Consider the following 20,530-nt stretch of genomic DNA (forward strand, 5'->3'; position numbering starts at 1 on the left):
TTATGCGGCTATAGGATTAGACTGTCGGGGGACATCCAAAGATACACCGAGCTCCTCTGTCCTTCTGTCCCTCTCCATCCGCACACTCTGATGTCCTACCACGGCGTGTTACTAACTTAGCTCCTTCCCCGGAGTCTCTGTGCTTTGTCGTCTTGCAGGTTCCCATGGACAGTGGCTGAATCTGGATTGTGGATTTCAGCTGCGTCTCCTGCCTTGGCCCTGCCTGACATCCACTGCAACTGCTACTGCTATTATTACATCCACTGTCACTGTTACTGTGACTGCATGTCTGTCTCTCTGTCTCTGTCTCTCTCTCTGACTGCATTTCTGTCTGTCTGTCTGTCTGTCTGTCTGTCTGTCTGTCTCTCTGACTGCATTTCTGTCTGTCTGTCTGTCTGTCTGTCTGTCTGTCTGTCTGTCTGTCTCTCCCTCTCTTGCTCTTCCTCTCTCACCCAACCGGTCCAGGCAGATGGCCGCCCACCCAGAGTCTGGTTCTGCTCGAGGTTTCTGCCTGTTAAAAGGAAGTTTTTCCTCGCCACTGTCGCCAAGTGCTTGCTCATGGGGGAATTGTTGGTTTCTTTGTAGATAAAAGAGCTTGGTCTGTACCAGCTCTATATGAAAAGTGTCCTGAGACAACTTCTGTTGTGATTTGGCGCTATACAAATAAAATTGAATTGAATTGAATTGAATTGAATTGAATTGAATTGAATTGTCTTTCTTTAAGAAAACAGATGAACGGTGTCTTTCTTCAGCAAGCAAAATGAGATCACTGACTACATACACAGCTCATATCTTCCACGATCCAAATGTGAACGCTAACAGCCTGCTACTCATCCAGTGAGTTAAAGGACTGTTGCCAAGGCTAATTCAAGTACAAACATTTGATTAGGCATGACACATCTTCTATAGCAACTTGACATCACAGTGGAAAGACAAGGTAGAGCGGGGTGCATTGATTCTTGATTCTTGATAGTTGGTGATGTCATGGCCATGGCGTGGGGATTTTCTTGAGTCCTGGTGGGTCACATCCAATGAGAAACCAGGATATGGATTTAAACCGCTTCTTGCACTCAGGTAAGATTTGCAAGGCCTGACAGGATTTTCAGCTTTGTTCCTCATCCCATATAGGCCTTTCTTTGTTCATCCATATGGTGAGGTCCCAACAAAGTCACATCAATAATATTGACACACTGCATCAGAAATCATTGTGTGTTTATGAGTGTAGTCATAAAGCATTATGAATGCATTATAATTTGCTGTGAATGCCCCCATAATATACCATAGATAACAATTGACATACCCTTAGAAAAGCATATGTAAAATATAGATTTTTGACGTACTTGAACTTGGTCAAGAGTTGTGGTTGTATTGTGTTTTGCAGCTATTAAAGCCCAGATATAGTCCTTTGCTGGCATCTTTTTGCAAAAAAACAGCAGGCACTATTAGTATCCTGGTGTCCAATAATGTTATTTACTTCCAAACCATGATCCTTTCGTAATCCTAACCAAGTAGTTTTGTTGCATAAGCCTTACCAAGTAGCTGTCTTGCCTAAACTTAAGCAAGTGGTTTGGTTGCCTAAACCTAACCAAACTGTGACTAAAAAGAAAATAATAATACTAATAAAGAAAATAAAAAGATTTCACCACTGAACTCTAATAGCAATATCCCCAGACCCCCTTACAAACAATGTGCATTTATAAGAGTTGTACGGTGAAGAGAAACTTAATAAACTCAGCAAAATGGCAACAGCAAATTCTTAATCTTTTGTGGATTGTTGTAAATTTGGCATTAAATGCAATTCATTGTTTCTTACCTTGTAAAAAACGTCAGTTTTTTTTGCAAAATCACTGTAATCAACCTGTCTGTTACTCACTTGTAGACACTTGTTATGTCTAAAAGTGTGTCTTAACTGCCAGCTGTTTGAACACATTCTTTTGAGTGATTTCACCATTTACACTTAATTTACAAATGAAGACAATTTATTTATGGTAAATGTCCCATTTTAGTAACCAATATAGGCTTCGTCTTTGTCACACGTGGAGAAAGTCTACAGACGCAGAAGAAAAAGGAGGAAGTGAGGTCCAGTCACAAGCGCTTACTTGAGATGCATGTGGAGACACATTGTAATGGCATAACCTCTCTCGCTCTTTGTCACAAACACACGGACCAGTGTGTGAATAGCCCCTCCTCTTGGGGCGCACTGAAGCAAAACACAATCATGCACAGGAGGAAGGATTGTTGTTGGTCTTTCCCCGTAGAGATACGGCTGGCCAAATTCCTGAATAGAATCAGTCTGGAGTTCACAAATGGTTAGTCTCATGACTGATAAGTTAGTCTATTTATGTTCTTAACACAATGCTTTCAATTTCAGAGACCCTACTGTAAGTTATTAGTGAGCATGTAAGGATAAATGTGCTTATGTGAGGCGTCATTTGCAAAATACAAAGTATTTGCCGCTTCCATTTTGATGTGCGTCTCTACGCTGTGTTACGGTCCCGATGCTTGGAGTAGGCCAAACAGGAAAAATTATTCGCATTTATTTGACACTATGTGAAGCAATGTTATACTGTGCTGTATATGCTTTGTTATTTGTTTCACACAATGTGAAGTCAATCAATGTATATTTATAGTGGTTATTTAATAATTTAAGAACGCTTGCATGTGCCGTCAGCTACAACCAGAAATAGAATCTAATTCCATGAGAAACACTGTTGAGTGCAATGTCTGCTAACTGAGCATGACAGTACTCAGTAGAGATTGACTGATATGGATTTTTCAGGGCCAATATTGATACCAATTATTAATAATCAAGCGAAACCGATAGCCAATGTTTAGAACTGATATTCATTTGCAGCAAAAATGAAAATTTTGGTGTCAAAATTTAGAGTAACACACCTGGGATTAGAATGAATACAGTATACTGTTTGTTTTGCGTATACTGAAAAAGACCTTAACTTTTTGTAAAATAACACAAACACAAAATCTTTATTGAAATGCCTTTAAATTAAATTATTTTTAAAACAAAAACTGCAGGGGACTTCCAGCAGCATTTCTTAAAACTCACTCAAATGAATGAATGAATGAATGAATGAATGAATGAATGAATAAATAAATAAATAAATAAATAAATAAATAAATTAGCTCCCTGAATTTTTGAAACATCAACAAAATAAACTGAACTGAACTGTTCTGAAATTTGGGTCTGAGTTAGTACTCCCAATTCAGTAGACATGCCAGCACCAGTTTTCATATCTTCAAGCTTGGAAAAGCGTTTCATTACACATGTGAAGAAGAAGAAGAAGAAGAAGAAGAAGAAGAAGAAGAAGAAGAAGAAGACGACGACGACGAAGAAGAAGAAGTCAACTTTATTAATCACAGCACACAGAGTTACAGGGAGGGAACTGTACACGCCATGCGAGTGAAATTATTTTCTCCGCATTTATCCCATCCTCGGTCTGTCGATCCTCCGCAGCAGACCAGGAGCGGTGGGCTGCCAGCTGCCAGCCGACAGCAGCGCCCAGGGACCAGTTCTCCTTCGTCATCATTGGTCAGGTGGTGATCTTGCATATTTTTAGTGGGGGTTATTTAAGCAGGAAACACGGGGTGAACATGCAAACTCCGCACAGAAAGGCCCCCATTTTTCCTCAAGCAGCAGGTGGAGGACAAACCACCAGCGCCCACAGCGGGATTCGAACAACAATAACAGTCTGTAAATGCTATTTATAATTTTTTTGTCTTAGGAATGACGTTTCTCTTTCTATCCCATCCTTTTGTATATACTTGCTGTGTTAACTGCATGAACTTGTTGTCTTTTAACTTTCTATCCATTTTTGATGCTGCTGTGAAATAGGAATTTCCCCTCACGGAATGAATAAAGGCATATTGAATTGAAATGAATTGAATATTGAATTGAACCTTCTAGGTGTGAGGCGACAGTGTTGCTATGTGAGTTGTAGACGTGACATTAAATTTATTGATTGAAAATAAAACACACTGAGAATAATCTCCTCGACGTGTGCTCTCTGCCTGACTCATATCCCTGGACTTACAAGTGACAGGCAAAAAGACGATAATTTAACACCAGTAGTTAAGATGCTGCACCATAATGTAGTGAGAGCATGAGTGCTGAGGGAGAGCCGACTGTAAACAAGTCAAATCAAATCAAACTTTATTTATATGGCACTTTTCATACTTAAAAGCAACACAAAGTGCCTCACCCACACCCATAAGGACAAGGCAAGGAATAAGCCCATGACTAGGGAGCGCCGCCCGAGATCATCCCGACCCAGGCAGACAGGAGGCCCCACACAAAGGTGCAGAAGCCTCCAGCCATCCAGGCCAGAGCTGTCCCCTCGGCAGCGCCCTCATCAGTAGACCAAAAGCAGCTCCCAGTGTGGGGGGCCCCCCATGAGGAAATGCTGCAGCTAAAAACCCAACAAGGACACGCTAGCGTGTAGAACTGTTAAACTTATAGGCTATAATCACCTATGGTGTTGTTTATTGATAAACCAGTAGCCGCCCCACAGGCTGAGACACGTTAGGAGATTTATTATTCCCAAAAAGTAATGGTAACCGAAAGGGCCTGTACTATTATTGTGCGTCTGGCCCCAGCTATAAAGCGGTTGCGGCAATTATAATGTAGCGGTGGGTCATCAGGCTGCATCAGAGCCAAAGGAGCGCGTTTTAAAATACATAAATTCATTTTTATCGGTTATGGGTGGAAAAAACGGGCGATGCCGATTATTGAAAAAATGCTGAATATCGGCCAATATTATCAGCCAGGCCAATAATAAAAAAGTAAAGTACTGGGCGTGTATGATCTATTGGAACTTGACCCAGCCTGGCAGTGACAGTGAAAGCTGGAGATAGTATTCAAACCTGAGTTTCACAATGAAACTAACTCTATAATCCATCAAATCAAGAGAAATTGTTTTTGTCTCTGTCTCTTTCTTTGACTTTCAAACTGTTATTTTGGTCCATAACCTCTGACTTAAATCAAATGATTTAAAAACAAAATCCCCAGACTCAAGTTGTTGGGTGAGAAACCTCTTCAGTACCAGGCCTATTTTGTCTGCCTCTTCTCCCAAATGACCTACACAAAATAAATAGAGTATATCTTCACAACTACAAGGGCTGTATGAATAATCTTGGTCTCAAAGAAAGCTAAGACCTGTGAGATTACTACAGAAGTGTCAGAATCAAAATATATGTTACTATGTCAGAGTAAATTCATCTTGAACACAGTAGAAATTATTCATTAAAAAAAAAAAAACATTATTTTGAGTAAAAACCACTTTTAAATCATCTGATGAAGGCCAAATTCTTCTACGAATTAGTTAAGTCATATCCGATGAGTAATTGTGCAAAAGTACATACCAAAATAATGAACCTGAGCAGTTTTATGGAGGTTTTCCCCACAGGCGCTCTTCTGAGCGGAGTACCGTTATCTCTCTATTAGCTCTCTACTAATCTTCTCTGTTGCAGCTGTTTTCTTTTTTCTGTTGTTTTTACCCTCATGAAAGGACGAAATACAAATAACATGTTAATTTCCTTGTAAAACCAGAACTGTACTGTGTTTCCAGTGAGGAGCTAACTAGTGTACAGGCATTTTTACCTGGATCAAATGTTTGTGGAGTTTGTTGCAGTCCAGCAGGGGAAGCTCCTCTGGCAGAGACATCAACAGATCCAATACGATGGCACTCTCTAGAGGATACAATATTAGAAAAAAAGAAAAAAAAGATTAATTTTAATGCAGCAGTAGAGAAAAGTCTCAAAGTTTAAGTTGCATCTAAGAACAACATGAACAACTACAGTAAAATGGACGGTAGCAAATACATTAGAGATAAACAATATTTTGGTGGCAAATTTATTGTTCACCAGTAAATAAAAAAATGTTATTATTGGTACTGGGGATGGAGGGGCCCTTGATACCTGGTTCAGAGGGGATTGCTACACAGGTTTGCCAATAAGGGTATAAGGCATGATTAGTGTGAATATTGGGCCTTTTATTTTTCTTTCTTCTTCTTCTTTCTTAACTTTAATTACAATGTAGGACAAAAATATCAATTGGGGTCCAGCTGAGGGAGCTCTTTAAATCCAACTTGGCCTAGTGCATGCCCTACAGACCCATCAGTAAATAAAGCTAATCAATAAAAATGGACGGCAAAGCCATGCTGACCCATTATTCACAACACTGCTGCATCAGAGAAGCAGTATGTATGTTGGGCTCCACAGCAAAAAAACTTAACAAGTGATAGCCTTACTACATCTTAAGAAAATGAAGCAGTGATATTACAAACAGGATTACAATAAATTATCGTTATGTGCTCCAAAATTCCATATTGAAACATAATGCTGGGGTTCTATGCTGGGGTTCTATTGTTCTATTGTGACTTGTCTAACTCAAAAAATCTTAAATAAATTCCATTTTAAAAAAAGAATAGAATGCTATAGGGGATAACCTCACTAATGGGGTGTTGTATGTTGAATTGTTGCATCTGACTGAAGGGGATTTGTTTATGTATCTGCAATGATGTTAATATTAAAATAAACATAAAATACACAAGATGACACCAAGCTGTACATCTATAACTCACCCATGGGGGTGAGACTACACTCCTCATTCGACTTGGGAATGACACTCAGGTAGCGATAGATTCTCTCAAAGTCCACTACACACTTGACGCCAACCATCCTGGGACTGTCTTTTGTGGCATATTTGCTGGTGCAACCAAACCTGGCGTGCAATACAGCAGCAGGTGTGGACATTGGTGGTGTGGAGCAGCTGGAGTTGGCTGAACTGGAAGAGGCAGCAGCGGATGGTGTAGTACAGGTGGTGGAATTGGTGATGGGGTGTTGCTCTGAGGGCTGCTTGGTAGTCTGGATTACAGAACTGCCAATACTGTTTACCACTGCTGCAGGGCTAGAACTGGGTCTGACTTGTCCTGTAGCTGGAGTCACAGTCTGTGGGAATGCTAAAGGCGCAGTGAGTATGGCAGCGGGTGAGGTTTCAAATGTTGTAGAAAGCTGTTGCTGGGGTGGAGGGATTTTGCTGTTTGACACTCTAAGCACAGGGCCCATGCTTGGTGCTGCAGTCTTGACTACATGGGGAGGCTGAGCTGTGTTGGTTCCAGGATGTTCACCTAAGGGGGAAAAATTATTGTTAAAGCGGTAAAACAAACTTTTATCACAGTAACATTGAAAAGAGGAATAAATCTGATCAAGGAGTGTCATCCTTGGATCAGAGCTCACATCTGAAGTGAATGTCAACATATGTCAATCAAATGACCACAAAGTGGCTCAAAATGATTGACTCGTAATGAGTGCAGAGACAAAAGTGACTATGAAGAGACAACAGGACGACAAAGAAACTCAGAACAGATACTAAATGAATAGAAAGTCACGGTGTCTGAATGGTTTAGAATATTTACAGTATTTCTAGCGTGTTTCTGTGCTTAACACTTTCAGTTATTCAGTCCTGGAACAAAAACAACAACAAACAAACAGAAAAAGCTTTTTTCCTGCATGACACTGTCTCTGTCAGAATGTAGTGCATTTGTCCTTGCAGCTCATCTCATATTAGCATGATAATATTTGAGGTTTCAAATTTTAGTAAATTTAATAACACGAAGGCCTACCTTGGACTGGCAAATGAAGCATTGGTCTCAAAGGCACGGTTCGACTAATAGACCCGTCTTTGTCCTTGGGTGGTCTGTGGACCTGGGGAGGGTCACAGTTCTTCAGGGTGCGAGGCTCTGTGGATGAGACTATCAGCATCTGAGAAACAGAGAAAGAGGAAGACAATATGAGGCCTGGTGATTTGGCCTTTAACAAATATATCCTGACCAAAATGTCTCCAAGCCTAAAACCCATGGTGCAATAATAACTGACAATTACATATTATGAAGACAGAACAGTATACAGTCAACAATTAGGAGTGAGTGATCACTCAGTCAGTGATTTTTTAAAATGTGATCTCATTGTATTAATTGTTATTGTTATATTTGAATAATAAAATAAAATCAATAAATAGGCTAAGGGTGATCAAGACTAATGTAGTCTGAGCTCATAAGAGCAGTCACAAACATTACTTAAAACACTTTTACCACACTGATTTGTCATGAGATACACTACAGAAACACAGCAGCTGAAAGAAAGAGGAGGTCATAATATACTTTGAATTACTAGCTGTTTCTGGATGAATAAATGTTAATATTATGAGTACTGAATAGTATCAGCTGATAATTAGGATGATCAGCCACTATAAGACTGTCAACAAGGGGTTCTCAACCAACTTTATTACTCAAAGGTCCGCATCAGAGGTCCACTATAATTGGTGATTATAAAATATTAAGCAGTTAATTAAAATCAAATCTCTCGTGACTGGACCTACATGAGACCAGGCAGACAAGGCTCAGACAGTTAGTCCATATTTATTTCTGACTCAGACATATACATAGACATATTTCTTCTCCTACATTTACACTAGTTGTAGAAATTGTGTACTAGAGAAAAGGAGACATGTTTGGATATGCTATTTAGAAGCTTCAGTGTAACATTAATGGGTGAACTCTGCAGCAACACAAGACGCTCTTTCCAGCACTTTACGACACCATGACAATGATGTCAATGGTAGAGAAATAAGCCCTATAAAAGCAACATTCATCTTGGAACAGGATTACGGTGATCGATCTCCAGCTACACAGTATATTCAACATCATTATCATTATTATTTCAAAATAGAAAATGTTCACTTCATTACATATTGTAGCCTATTCATAATACAAGGTATGGCAGGGGTCCTCAACTGCATTTGTCCAAGGGCCAAAATCTTTCTGATGGGGAGGGGGCAGACTTTAAAAAAAAATCTATATCTAGGCCTATTTGGCCTATTACTGTTTAAATTTTTCATTTTCTTGCAACATAGACGTAATTTTTATGAGTCTCTATCAGTGTGAATAGGTGTATTCATTATAACTACATACTGATTTCCCCGGGCACCGCTGGCAGCCCACCGCTCCTAGTCTGCCACGGAGGAAGGACGGACAAAGGATGGGTCAAATGCGGAGAAATAATTTCACGAAGCATGGTGTGTGCATGTTTGTGTGTGCATGTAATTTGTGATCAATAAAGTACGTTTCTTCTTCCTCTTCTTCTGAACTAGAAAAGACCTCCACCAAGGAGGCAGTCATTGTTAAACACAAAACCCTCAATTCAACTACCAAGAACTGAGACTGTTGAATCCAAAGTCAAAATCAGTCAAAGTCAAAGAAACCATGAGACCTGTAGGAAGAGTGGAGCAGAGTATGGCCTCCCTGCTGAGGAGAGGAAAATCATCAGACACCAGCTGATAAACTGACTGAGGACAACTGCCTGCACTCTGCCAGCAGGATCACTCTGCACTTCCGTGTGGCTTCAGATATCAGAGGAGAAACAATGTGCTAAGCTTGGGTCAAACCATGAAGCTACTGGTATGGATGAACTGAAATAATATTGATGAGAAATGTTTGTTTTGATGCTGAAAGTAGGAAAGTTGTAGAGGTATAGTTTGGTTTCATGCATGATTAGGATAGACAGCAGGCCTACTCATGTTGAGCAGCAATGAAGCAGCCTGCCTGGTTTTGTTTGTCTCTTTGTTGGTACATATTGATTTCATGTTTAATGTAAATGATCAATGAAAAATCCTATTTGATAATTGATAATTCAATTCAATTATTCAATTAATTCAATATTCCTTTATCCGTCCCTCGAGGGGAAATTCTGAAAAATAAAATAAAAATAATAAATTGGAGGTATACGGTGATCAAATATTGTGAAGATTAAAAACAGTGAATGTTCTGCACTTTAAAACAGTTAAGTTAAAGTTAAAATATTTGAATAATAAAGTACTTTAAAAATGACAAAACATTGAAAAAGTATGTGAGACATGTTTTATTTGAAAATGATGATGGTTGTACATTTCTGTTTCTGGTTGAAGGTTTTCAACCTAAAAAGTCCTCCAATAAGAAAATAAAATTGAGAACAGGAAAAGAGTTGTCCTATTGCATCCTTTCAGGTTGGCCAGGTCATTGTCAAGTTTGGGCAGAAACTGAGCAAAGTAAACTACAGGATAACTTGTCAGTGTGAGTACAAAAAACTCCTTTTCAGGATTACAGGAAGCAAACAAAAATACTCAGTTTGAGACTCAATACAACAGTTGGTCAATGAAAATAAACACAAGTGACCCTTCTTGCATCAAACAGACAAGCTTTGTGATTTTCTGTGACTATCCGTAGAATGGGTTAACTATGAATCAGACCACTTTCAGGACAGGCTGGACCTCTTCTACTACTGAGTATCATTAGATGCTAGAGTTGGGCAGTATCCAAATTTTGATACCGTCAAACTTTCCCCACATTTTCCCGGGGTATATGGTATTACCGTGACTAATTAAAAATCACTTTACAGGGCAGCGTGACATGCGCGCAGTTCAGACGATCGATGCTCACGCTAAGAAGCACCAGTCCTAACTTGTAGCATACCAGAATGACGGGGAGAAACTCAATTAAAAGCCTCTACCAAGCATGTCTGCCTCCACACTGTGTGACGAAAACTCGGCGAGCTAGCAGCCAAAGAGTACCAGAAAAAAAACTTCGCTAAATCATAAAGTATGTTTTTCCTTTGCTGTTTTGTGGTCAATTGTTATACCAGCCCGAAAAAACGCTGCTAATGTCTCCTCCTATGACTTGTTTGAGATCAATCACAAAGGTCCTGCTTGCTTACATAAAAAGGAGGGGGTTTCTAGAGTGGAGGGAGTGCTCTTCATGTTATAACCTATCTCTGGACTTACTTCCTTCTGGATCGTCATTGGTGTTTCTATGGTGAATGTGGGCGGGTCGCTGAGCTATTGACCCGTGTAACCACGCAGTTAGTTTCACCGCTCTGTCTCGTGAATGAGCAGAGCGCTCACAGAGGACTCTGCTGAGCAGCCCGAAGTGTTATTTTACAGTTTTATTTGCATTTCGTCCTTTTATGAGAGCTAAGAACAATAGCAAGCAGAAAAAAGGCTGAAAAAGTGTTTTCAACAGAGGAGTTTTTCCGTATGCTTGGACGAGATAACGGTACTCTGCCCAGACGCGCCCATATGAGCGCCTGGACATACCTGTGTTAAAACATCTGTAAAACTGCTCAGGTTCATTTTTTTAGCATGTAATTTTGCACAGTAACCTTTTTCACGAGTAAAAATTCTACCAGATACATTGAACGGAGTGGACTTCATTTTTGTTATGACGATGCTACAATTATGTTAGACCCCTATAGGCCTATATGCGCAGCATTTTTTTAATGACCGTAATGAAACTGATACTGTTGCTATTTTTAGATACCGCGGGATACCTTATTACCGGATTACCGCCCAACCCTATTAGATGCACGTTTTTTGTTGGGTTTTTTTTGGAATTCAGTACTATTCTGTGGGACAGATGGGAATGCGGCGGGCTGGATGTGACCCATGGGATGCCAGTTGACAATATGGGCTGAGTCTGGATGACCTGCTGCAAACCATTAAACAAACCAATAACTAACTACAGTCAATGAATGTCAGACAACCTTATCATACTTTAGCACTAAACCTAGTGTTTCTTTTGTGTTAACAAAATGATTAAAAATATACATGCAGTATTTCAATTAAACAGAAGCTCCCTGCGCTCTCTGGGGAAAATATTACACTACACCAGGGGTGCACACACTTTTTCAGCATGCGAGCTACTTATAAAATGACCAAGTCAAAATGATCTACCTACTATAAAAATGCAAAACATATATTTATTTAGAAATATATTGAGAACTCTATATGTACAATATATGTTGGTGTACCTTGCATAAGTGCATGAACCCATACTGCATTACAAAACTCTGGACATTTTTGGTCATTACCTTACTACTCTGATGACTTGCACTGAATGGAATCAGCCAGGGATTCATAGCTTGGACAGTAACTGCTGATAGCCAGCCTCAAACACTTCCAAATGATCATCAGTCATGGTGGAACGGTACTTGGACTTAATGATCTTCATGTGGGAAAAGGCTGACTCATATAAATAAGTGGAGCCAAATAATACAGTCAAGGAGGAGGTGGCACAAGTGGTAACACTGTCGCCTCACAGATAGAAGGTCCCCGGTTCGAATCCCGCTGTGGGCGCTGGTGGCGTGTCCTCCACCATGCCCTCAGTGCCTGCTGCTCAAGTAAAAAGGGGGCCTTTCTGTGTGGAGTTTGCATGTTCTCGCCATGTTCACTAAAAAGATCACCACCTGACCAATGGTGATGACGGAGTACTGGCGGCTGGCAGCTGGCAGCCGGCTGGAGCCTATCCCAGCTGTCAACGGGCGAGAGGCGGGGTATGCCCTGGACCGGTCGCAGGGCAACATATATACATAGACAACCACACCTAGGGACAATTTTAGAGTCACCAATTAACCTAATGAGCATGTTTTTGGTCTGTGGCAGAAAGCCGGAGTACCCGGAGAGAACCCACGCATGCACAGGAAGAACATGCAAACTTCTTTCTTTCTTTCCCTTCTTCATTTCCTCATGTTGGGGTACTTTTCCTCTGTGAGTAAGATCCAGAACTGTCCATGAGCCCTGGACTTCAGCTGAATGTCAACCTGTAGAGTCAAAATCTCATCTTCCACTCCAGACGAGCTCAGCTGAAACAGCGTTGCAATTTTTGATGGCAGTGAATCAACCTCAGCATCTTCCCAAAAAGGGTAGCACATGAATGTAGCGATTGGTCATTCAACATGTTGGTCAGATCAGTTAAAAATGGCAAGTCTAGGATGAACCGATAGTCATTTAGTTGCTGGTATTCTGCATGTTTACCGACACGGAAAAACTCCTTAATCTCTGGACAGAGCTCTCGAAATCTTCACAGGAATTTCCCTCAACAAAGCCATCTCACGTCAGTGTGTGGCAACAACTGGGAGTGGTCTCAGTCTGCCTTCTCCAGATGCGCATGGAATAGCTGTCTTTGAAGAGATCTGGTGCGAATAGAGCAAGCGATCTTCGTTGCCACATCCATTATCTCTTTCATGTTGAGCATTTTTGCGCATAACACTTGTTGGTGTATTATGCAGTGATAATTGAGAAAGTCCGGAAAAGCATCGCCCTCCCTGCACTTGGCAATAAATCCATTTGAGCGGCCAACCATCGCTCTGTCCGTTGAGATGGACACCAATTTGCACACTGGCGGTTGGGTTTTCTCTATAAGGTTTTTGAAAGAAATATGAAATATGTCCTCTCCCCACGTGTGCTCTTTCATGGGCAGTACTGTTAACAGCTCCTCTTTTGCAGTCATATCAGTAAACACCATCCAAATAAAAATGCACAACTGGGCTGTGTCAATCACGTCTGTAGACTCGTCCAACTGCAGTGAGAAACACTCACAATTTGCGATGTCCTTCCAAAGTTGCTGGGTCAAATCCTCAGCCATGACTTCACTGCGCCGTGTAACTGTACTTCTCAAAAGCAGGAGAGCCTTGATTGAAGATAGTATTTCTGGTTTGTTTTTAAAGTCTCAGAACGAGTCAGCTGCTTCAACGAATGCCTCTTTTACCATATCTCCATCTTGGATGGATTTCTTGTTCATAACGATGATGTGACTCACCCGAAACGATGCTTCAGTGGCTGCCTTCACTTTTGAAGTTAGCTGTGAGAAAAATGACTGCTGTCAAGACAACTGGGATTTTAGTTCCTTCACCTTTCTCTTTCTCAGCTCGCTTTTCGACATGTAATGTCGTGAAAAAAAAAGAAGAAAATGCTGCTCCACATTTCCCTTCTTCGGTATAGTGATGGTAGATTGGCAGATGAGGCAAACGCACTTTGAAAATGAAATGGTGAAAAAAAGTCCTCCTCCCACTCCGTATGGAAGTGGTAAGTTTTTGGCTTCTTACTTGGTCTGGCTTCCCCACTCATTTTTATACCCTTTCTTACATTTAGAATAAAGAAATTGGAGGCCAACTAGGCAACTCGCTAGCTTGCTAGAGTTTTGCCACACTTAGCGCTGTTGTATGCGCATGCACAGTGACCCATGTGTCAGAAAAGGTCAAGGTCAATTTTATTTATATAGCACATTTAAAAAACAACCAAAGTTGACCAAAGCGCTTTACAGACTTCTAAGCACTGCAAAAGAACATACATGAACATACAATGAAGAACAACAATAGATATGCTGCCAGGATGTCAATGCCCAACCGAATTGAAAGCCATTGAGTAAAGACGGGTCTTCAGCTGGGACTTGAAGGATTCCATAGTCCGAGCAGCCCTAATGTCCAGCGGCAGGCTGTTCCAGAGTTTAGGGGCTGCCACTGAAAAGGCTCGGTCACCTTTAGTCCTGAGTCTGGATCTGGGGACCTCCAGGACCACTTGACTGGAAGACCTCAGTTCTTTAATAGGTTTGTGGACCTGAATATGGTCTGCTAAATAATGGGGGGCCAACCCATGTAAAACTTTAAAAACAAGAAATAAAACCTTAAAAACTATTCTAAAATGAACAGGAAGCCAGTGTAGCGATGCCAAGACTGGGGTTATATGCTCGCGCTTTCTAGTCCCAGTTAAAAGCCGAGCGCCCCATTTTGGACCAACTGCAGCCGGCGGAGAGATGACTGATCGAGGCCAACATACAAAGAATTACAGTAGTCCAGCCTGGTCATGATCAGAGCGTGAATGACTCTCTCAAAGTCACCACGAGGAAGATAAGGCTTGAGTTTGGTGAGCATCCTTAACTGGAAGAAACTGTTTTTAACGACAGTGCTAATCTGCTTGTCGAAATTAAAGGCAGTGTCAAAGAACACACCCAGGTTTTTGAGCAGCACGGTGGCACAAGTGGTAACACTGTCGCCTCACAGCTAGAAGGTCCCCACTGTGGGCGCTGGTGGCGTGTCCTCCACCATGTCTTCAGTGCCTGCTGCTCGAGGAAAAGGGGCCTTTCTGTATGGAGTTTGCATGTTCTTCCTGTGTTGACCCGGGGTTTCCTCCGTAATAACCCCCACTAAAAACATGCAAGAAGACCACGTGACCAACGGTGACGAGAAGGGATGGGTCCCCGGGCGCGGGCACTGGCATCGGCTGGCAGCTGGCAGCCCACCGCTCCTGGTCTGCCGCGGAGGAATGCGGAAAAAATAATTTCACGGAAGCAGGGCGTGTGTGCATGTAGTGTGCAACTAACTATGTGTGATAAATAAAAGTACATTTCTTCTTCTTTCTTCTTCTTCTTCTTTTAACAAAGGGATGAGTGATCAACCCTAAAGTGCCAAGAGTGCTAGTACAATAATCCAGCTTGTCAGAAGAACCAAATACAACAACTTCTGTCTTGTCTTCTTTAAGACAGAGGAAGTTTAAGCCCAACCATGATTTTAAATCTTTAGTTAAACAAGAGTTCCAGAGAGTCCACACAATTAGCCTTTAAGGGCAGATAGATCTGAATGTCATCAGCAAAGCAGTGGAAGGAGATATTATATTTTTTAAAAATTGACCCCATGGGCAGCATGTACAGGGCAAATAATACAGGACCTAATATGGAGCCCTGTGGAACCCCACAGGAGAGAAAGGCCACTGATGAAGAGCATTCACCAAGGCAAAGACAGAAGCTCCTGTCAGTCAGATAGGACTCAAACCATTTAAGGGCTGTTCCCTTTATGCCCACGCACTGTTCCAGCCTCGATAAAAGAATGGCATGGTTAACTGTGTCGAAAGCTGAGAAAGATTTTTTTTGACAACAAAAAATTTTGTGTTATCCTAAATTTTATCACACCACTTTAAGAATGCAAAAAAAAACCAACAGAAAACAAAATGATAATAACAATGCAATCCAGCCCAACATTGCAATATTGCACTACCTGAGAGAAAGCTGTGGAAATGGGTTCTTCAAGGGTTCCAGCCACAGCAGAAGCCATTTGTGTCCATACCTCGATGGGCTTTCTGACCCTCCTCTCCTCCCACTGCTTCCTTTTCAGTTTAAAGCTTGCATGTGAAATCACTTTGTTCTTCAGAGATTCCACCACAGAGTGGACCTAATGGAGGCAAGGGACAGTCCACAAGTCTTTAAATACAGTACATAATAGGCCTGTGAAAAACGAACACACATTCAAGCCATTCGAAAATCTATTTTCACACATGTCTATAAGAGCTCAAACTGAGACATATTATGTGTACTGGTAAATTTATTTCAACATAAAGATGTCTATGTACCTATACACTGTAAACAATTGAAATTGTTAGAAGTTAGTATTTTAATTAACTTAGGCAACAGTCCTTTAACTCACTGGATGAGCGACAGACTGTTTGTTTTCATTGAACACAATTGGATCCTCATAAAGATCAGCTGTTTGTGTTCATGATCTCACTTTTCCTGCGGAGTAAGTCCCAGATTTAAAATTATTTTAATTAAGTCGACTCTCCACTCTTTCCTCTGCTGCCTACAGGGACCAGCATGCTGTAAACTGCTGAAGAATTGACACAACGATTGTCATCTCGAAGAAAAGTTGGACACACTGGATGCACTGAAACACACGATAGCCACTCCAAAAGTAAGATGCTACTGTCTGGGCAGAGAAAGGTTAAAGATAGTGTCTTACTGTACAGTTGACTGTTGTATTAGTTTTACTGTACTGGTGTGAAATTAATGGATCCCCCAGTCCTGTTGCTGTTTGAGATACTTCAGTCATTGTGCTTGCTGCTTGTTTATCTGTGCCTGCACCGTCTGGCTTTGTTTTATTTTGTGTTAGTTTTCTGCCACTGTGGTAAAGCTCGTAAGCTGCACTTTATCAGGTAAAAAAGCAGTGCCACGGCTGACGAACTCTGAGTTGAACTTGCATGCCAAATTTCTGTGATAAAGAGACACTTACCATCTGTTTGATGCATATACCTAGACAACAGATGTTTATTGATTGAAGGATTATTGATTGTTCATCAGTATTGCTGAACTTAAAATAAACACTATTGTACATTTGTTGTAGTTGTCTGTGCATATTATTTGTGCATATGTGTTGTGGTATCAGCTGGTTATGAGAGTCAATGCTCAGATTGAACCCTTCCCTGTTCATCTGACAAATACAAAATGGTGTTTGGAACATCGGCATTTTAAGTGAACAGCCCCTTTTGTGAGACTGTATTCATGATGTTATCGAGGAGCTGAAGAAATTAGTGAAAATTACTCAGAGGCCAGGAACATTTTCATCTTTGACTGTTACAGCCGCTAAGTGGTCGTACATTTGGAGCTGAACGTTCATACAGAGTCTATAAATGTAGTTACCTTAAGGGGAGCAGACCTTCATAATTTCTAATATAAAACTAATAACATTATGCATATACATGCAGCCTTCTATCACGTTTATTTGAAAACAATGTATAAAACAATAAGCAACAAACTGAAATGCATCTTTAGCGAGGTGAAAATTGAGTTTGTCTGTAATATCCCTCCAAATCTTTGAGAACAGACCCTACTGTGACACTTACCTCTGAAATAGATCGAGTTGGCACGTTTTTTTTCACGAAAGCGTAGTCGACGTCTCCGTCGCCGGTGGCGGTCCTGGTGAGTCTTTTTAAGGCATTCAGGAGCTTCTTCTGTTCGGCTTGCTGCCACGCGCAGACAATTTTGCCTGAACGCTTCGGTACCGATTCAGGTTTCAGGTTGCGATCTGGTTTATTTCGTGTGCGAGGAGGCGGCTTCATCACTCAAGTTACTAAATCAAACCAAGCTGACGTAACAATCACAGCAGACTCGCAAGATTCAAGATAAAACTCTTATGAATTTGCCTCTCCAGTGTGCCTTTTGCTTACTGAATATAAACGTACTTTACACGTTGTCCCGCCTGAGCTGACTGAAACGACAATGATAGCACTTCCGGTGCAATATTTTCATAATAAAAGCTTTGTGTCACTTAAGTTTCATTAAAAATTTTACTGGCTGAAACTTCAAACATGGGCATTTTCTTCAAAAAACAAAAAAGAAAAAGAAAAGAACAAGCAAGTTTCAGTGTTCAAATTTGTTAAATGCCTCTTTGACTGCTTGATCAGGTTCTTACTGGCATGTAAACTGTTGTTATCAATAAGATTTTTTTTCCTTTACTTTTATTGAATCACACAATAAGAAATTTGAGAGAACTGACTGTCCATTAACAATTATCCCGAAAATTCAATTATTAACGTCATTGGAACTTGCATTTTGTCCCCATTAGAAGAAGTTTTAGTCTGTCCTGAGGACACTGGCTTGTTTTTACCCAAACCTAACCCTTACCCTGATCAAAAGCTAATTCTGACCTAACCCTTTAAACCAAGTCTGAACCTCCAAACAGACCTTTGAAGTTGTGAGGACTGGCCAAAATGTCCTAACTCTATAGTTAAAAACTTCCTCTGGTCCTCACTATGTAGAAAATACAATTACGCAAACAGTTGTATTTATTTATTTCAAGTATACAAAATGCAATTAAAATTAAGTGCTGATCTAAGTTACCCGTTGTCACTTTAATTTGAAGGCAACGGACCGTACTGCTTCCGGGTTGCTATGCAAAAAAACCAAACAAACAAACAAACAAACAAAAAAACGCTCGACTTTAATACTCTCGAGATGTTTTGTCGTAGGCTGTGCTCATGTCTTTAGGTCTTCCTGTCCCGAATGGAATCTAGCAAACACATAAGCGGCTATGCGCCTTGTGAAGTTTTTGTTTTCTACTTCTACAGGAAATAATAGAGTGGTCGTCCAGCAATCAGGAGGTCGGTGGTTCGATCACTGGCCTAGGCAGTGCACATGCCGAAGTATCTTTGGGCAAGATTCTGCACCCCTAAACTGCCGCCGATGCTGTGCCATCGGTATGTGAATTCATATGTACGTCGCTTTGGATAAAAGCGTCTGCCAAATGACCAATTGGGACTGTAATTACAAAGGTAAAAAGTGAACGAGATTTATAGGAAAATATTTAAACGGGAGGAAAGTGGGGGAGAAGGCTAAAATACGAGAGAATCCTGGGAGAGCTGACAGATATGCCTCTGGTACAGAGGGTGGCAGTATGTGCAACATTAGCTGTAGCATCTAGTGATGTGGCTCATTCAGAGAAAAATTGCAAAATACCAAGCAAAAAGTTCACAGAAACATGCCCACCAATGACTGCGTGAACACTATCCATCTCATTTATTTTCATAATTATCCTCTCCTACCAATTGTCTCACTTGTCAGTTACCTTTCTCAAAATCACAACTGAGGCAAAATGTAAATGATGTGCACATGTCCCTCAATACATAAATTAACTAAGTGCTGAATTTAAATGACCCCTTGTGTTTTTATTGATATAATGCAGGGATAATGCAGATTCAAAAATTTAGCCTCTGAAAATAAACAACAAAGCCATTCACACATGGCTCAAGGAGCCTCCCAATGACAAGAATGGGACACTAACAAGGCAGATGACTGTCGTTGACACCCAAGAGTTGCACCCTACCCACCATGGGGGGTCGTTTGCCTCAAAATAGAGTGATACCATCCTTGGTTTTGGGGGTTGGCCTCACTCAGAGGATAAATACTTGAACCTAACACCATTTCATTAGACTAGAGCTGTCCTATCTAGTCTGGTGCGCATGAACTGATGAAGCCTGCTCAGATGAGAGGCGAAACGTCTTCCAAGACAAACTGACAAAGTCCAGTTGCAAACAATTGAATGCCCTGAAGCTTACAATGACCTGGATGAATGAGAATATTCACAGGCATAATGCAGGGACGTTCACTGTATTTCATGTTTCAATCAAATATCTGATTCTGACCATCTAACTACAGTCACTTTGCTACGTAAAGCTACTATAATTAGAACAACAACAAAAAAATAAAGTGAAACATAAATAACTGAAGGCATAAATAAACTGACTAAACTAACTGACTCTTGTCATCCAGGACAGGACTATCATCATCCTGGACACCACTAGTTTGAAGAGTAAGTGGGCTACATCAATATTTCCCGTGTGAAATAACTTGAATTCAACTACTCTGTTATTTATAATTTACTTATTAATTATTAAAAATCATGCATCTTAGTGAAAATGAAGATGCCAAATACATTAAAGGAATAGCATGATGCTTTGTTAGCTGCTTAGTCAAGCTCTCTGAACGGTGTGGGTGGGTGTTTGTGTACCACTCAACTTCTGTATTTTGTCATGTGATTGTGGTTCCTGCTTTTCTTATCTATATTTTTCATTTGTATAAATAACAGTATTACAGATATTTTTTCTTCATTATTTCATTATTTCTTACATACGAATATGAAAAACAAATGAATCACAGCTGGTGCCCAGTTAGTCTACGCTACAGTGTAGGCATCCCAAACTAAACTCATGACAGCCAACATGTCAAGACTACAGGACAAGATTTCAAAACAACAGATACAAGTTGAACTGCTCTGCCTCATTCAAGTCTATTTAATAACAATGAAGAGTGAAAGACCTAACTGACTATTGTTTCTTTCTGACTCATTCACAATGTTTGTCTTGTTAACTGTACTGTAACTTTTTGAC

General features: G+C 40.6%; 1 protein-coding gene across 2 annotated transcripts in view; it reads right to left on the minus strand.

Moving 5' to 3' along the window:
• Positions 1–17,869, minus strand: part of snapc2 (small nuclear RNA activating complex, polypeptide 2) — a 28,538-nt gene extending 10,669 nt beyond the window's left edge. For both annotated transcript variants that reach the window (XM_070993090.1, XM_070993091.1), the window contains exons 1-5: positions 17,489–17,869; positions 15,871–16,044; positions 7,638–7,776; positions 6,597–7,142; positions 5,615–5,703 (exon numbers count right to left, since the gene is read on the minus strand). In XM_070993090.1, the coding sequence (XP_070849191.1) occupies positions 5,615–5,703; positions 6,597–7,142; positions 7,638–7,776; positions 15,871–16,044; positions 17,489–17,704 (1,164 nt within the window). In that variant the 5' untranslated portion in view covers positions 17,705–17,869. The remainder of the gene's footprint in view (positions 1–5,614; positions 5,704–6,596; positions 7,143–7,637; positions 7,777–15,870; positions 16,045–17,488) is intronic.
• Between the last annotated feature and the right edge of the window lie 2,661 nt (positions 17,870–20,530).

This window comes from Chaetodon trifascialis, chromosome 23 (assembly GCF_039877785.1).
Source record: "Chaetodon trifascialis isolate fChaTrf1 chromosome 23, fChaTrf1.hap1, whole genome shotgun sequence".
NCBI classification, from domain to species: domain Eukaryota; kingdom Metazoa; phylum Chordata; class Actinopteri; order Chaetodontiformes; family Chaetodontidae; genus Chaetodon; species Chaetodon trifascialis.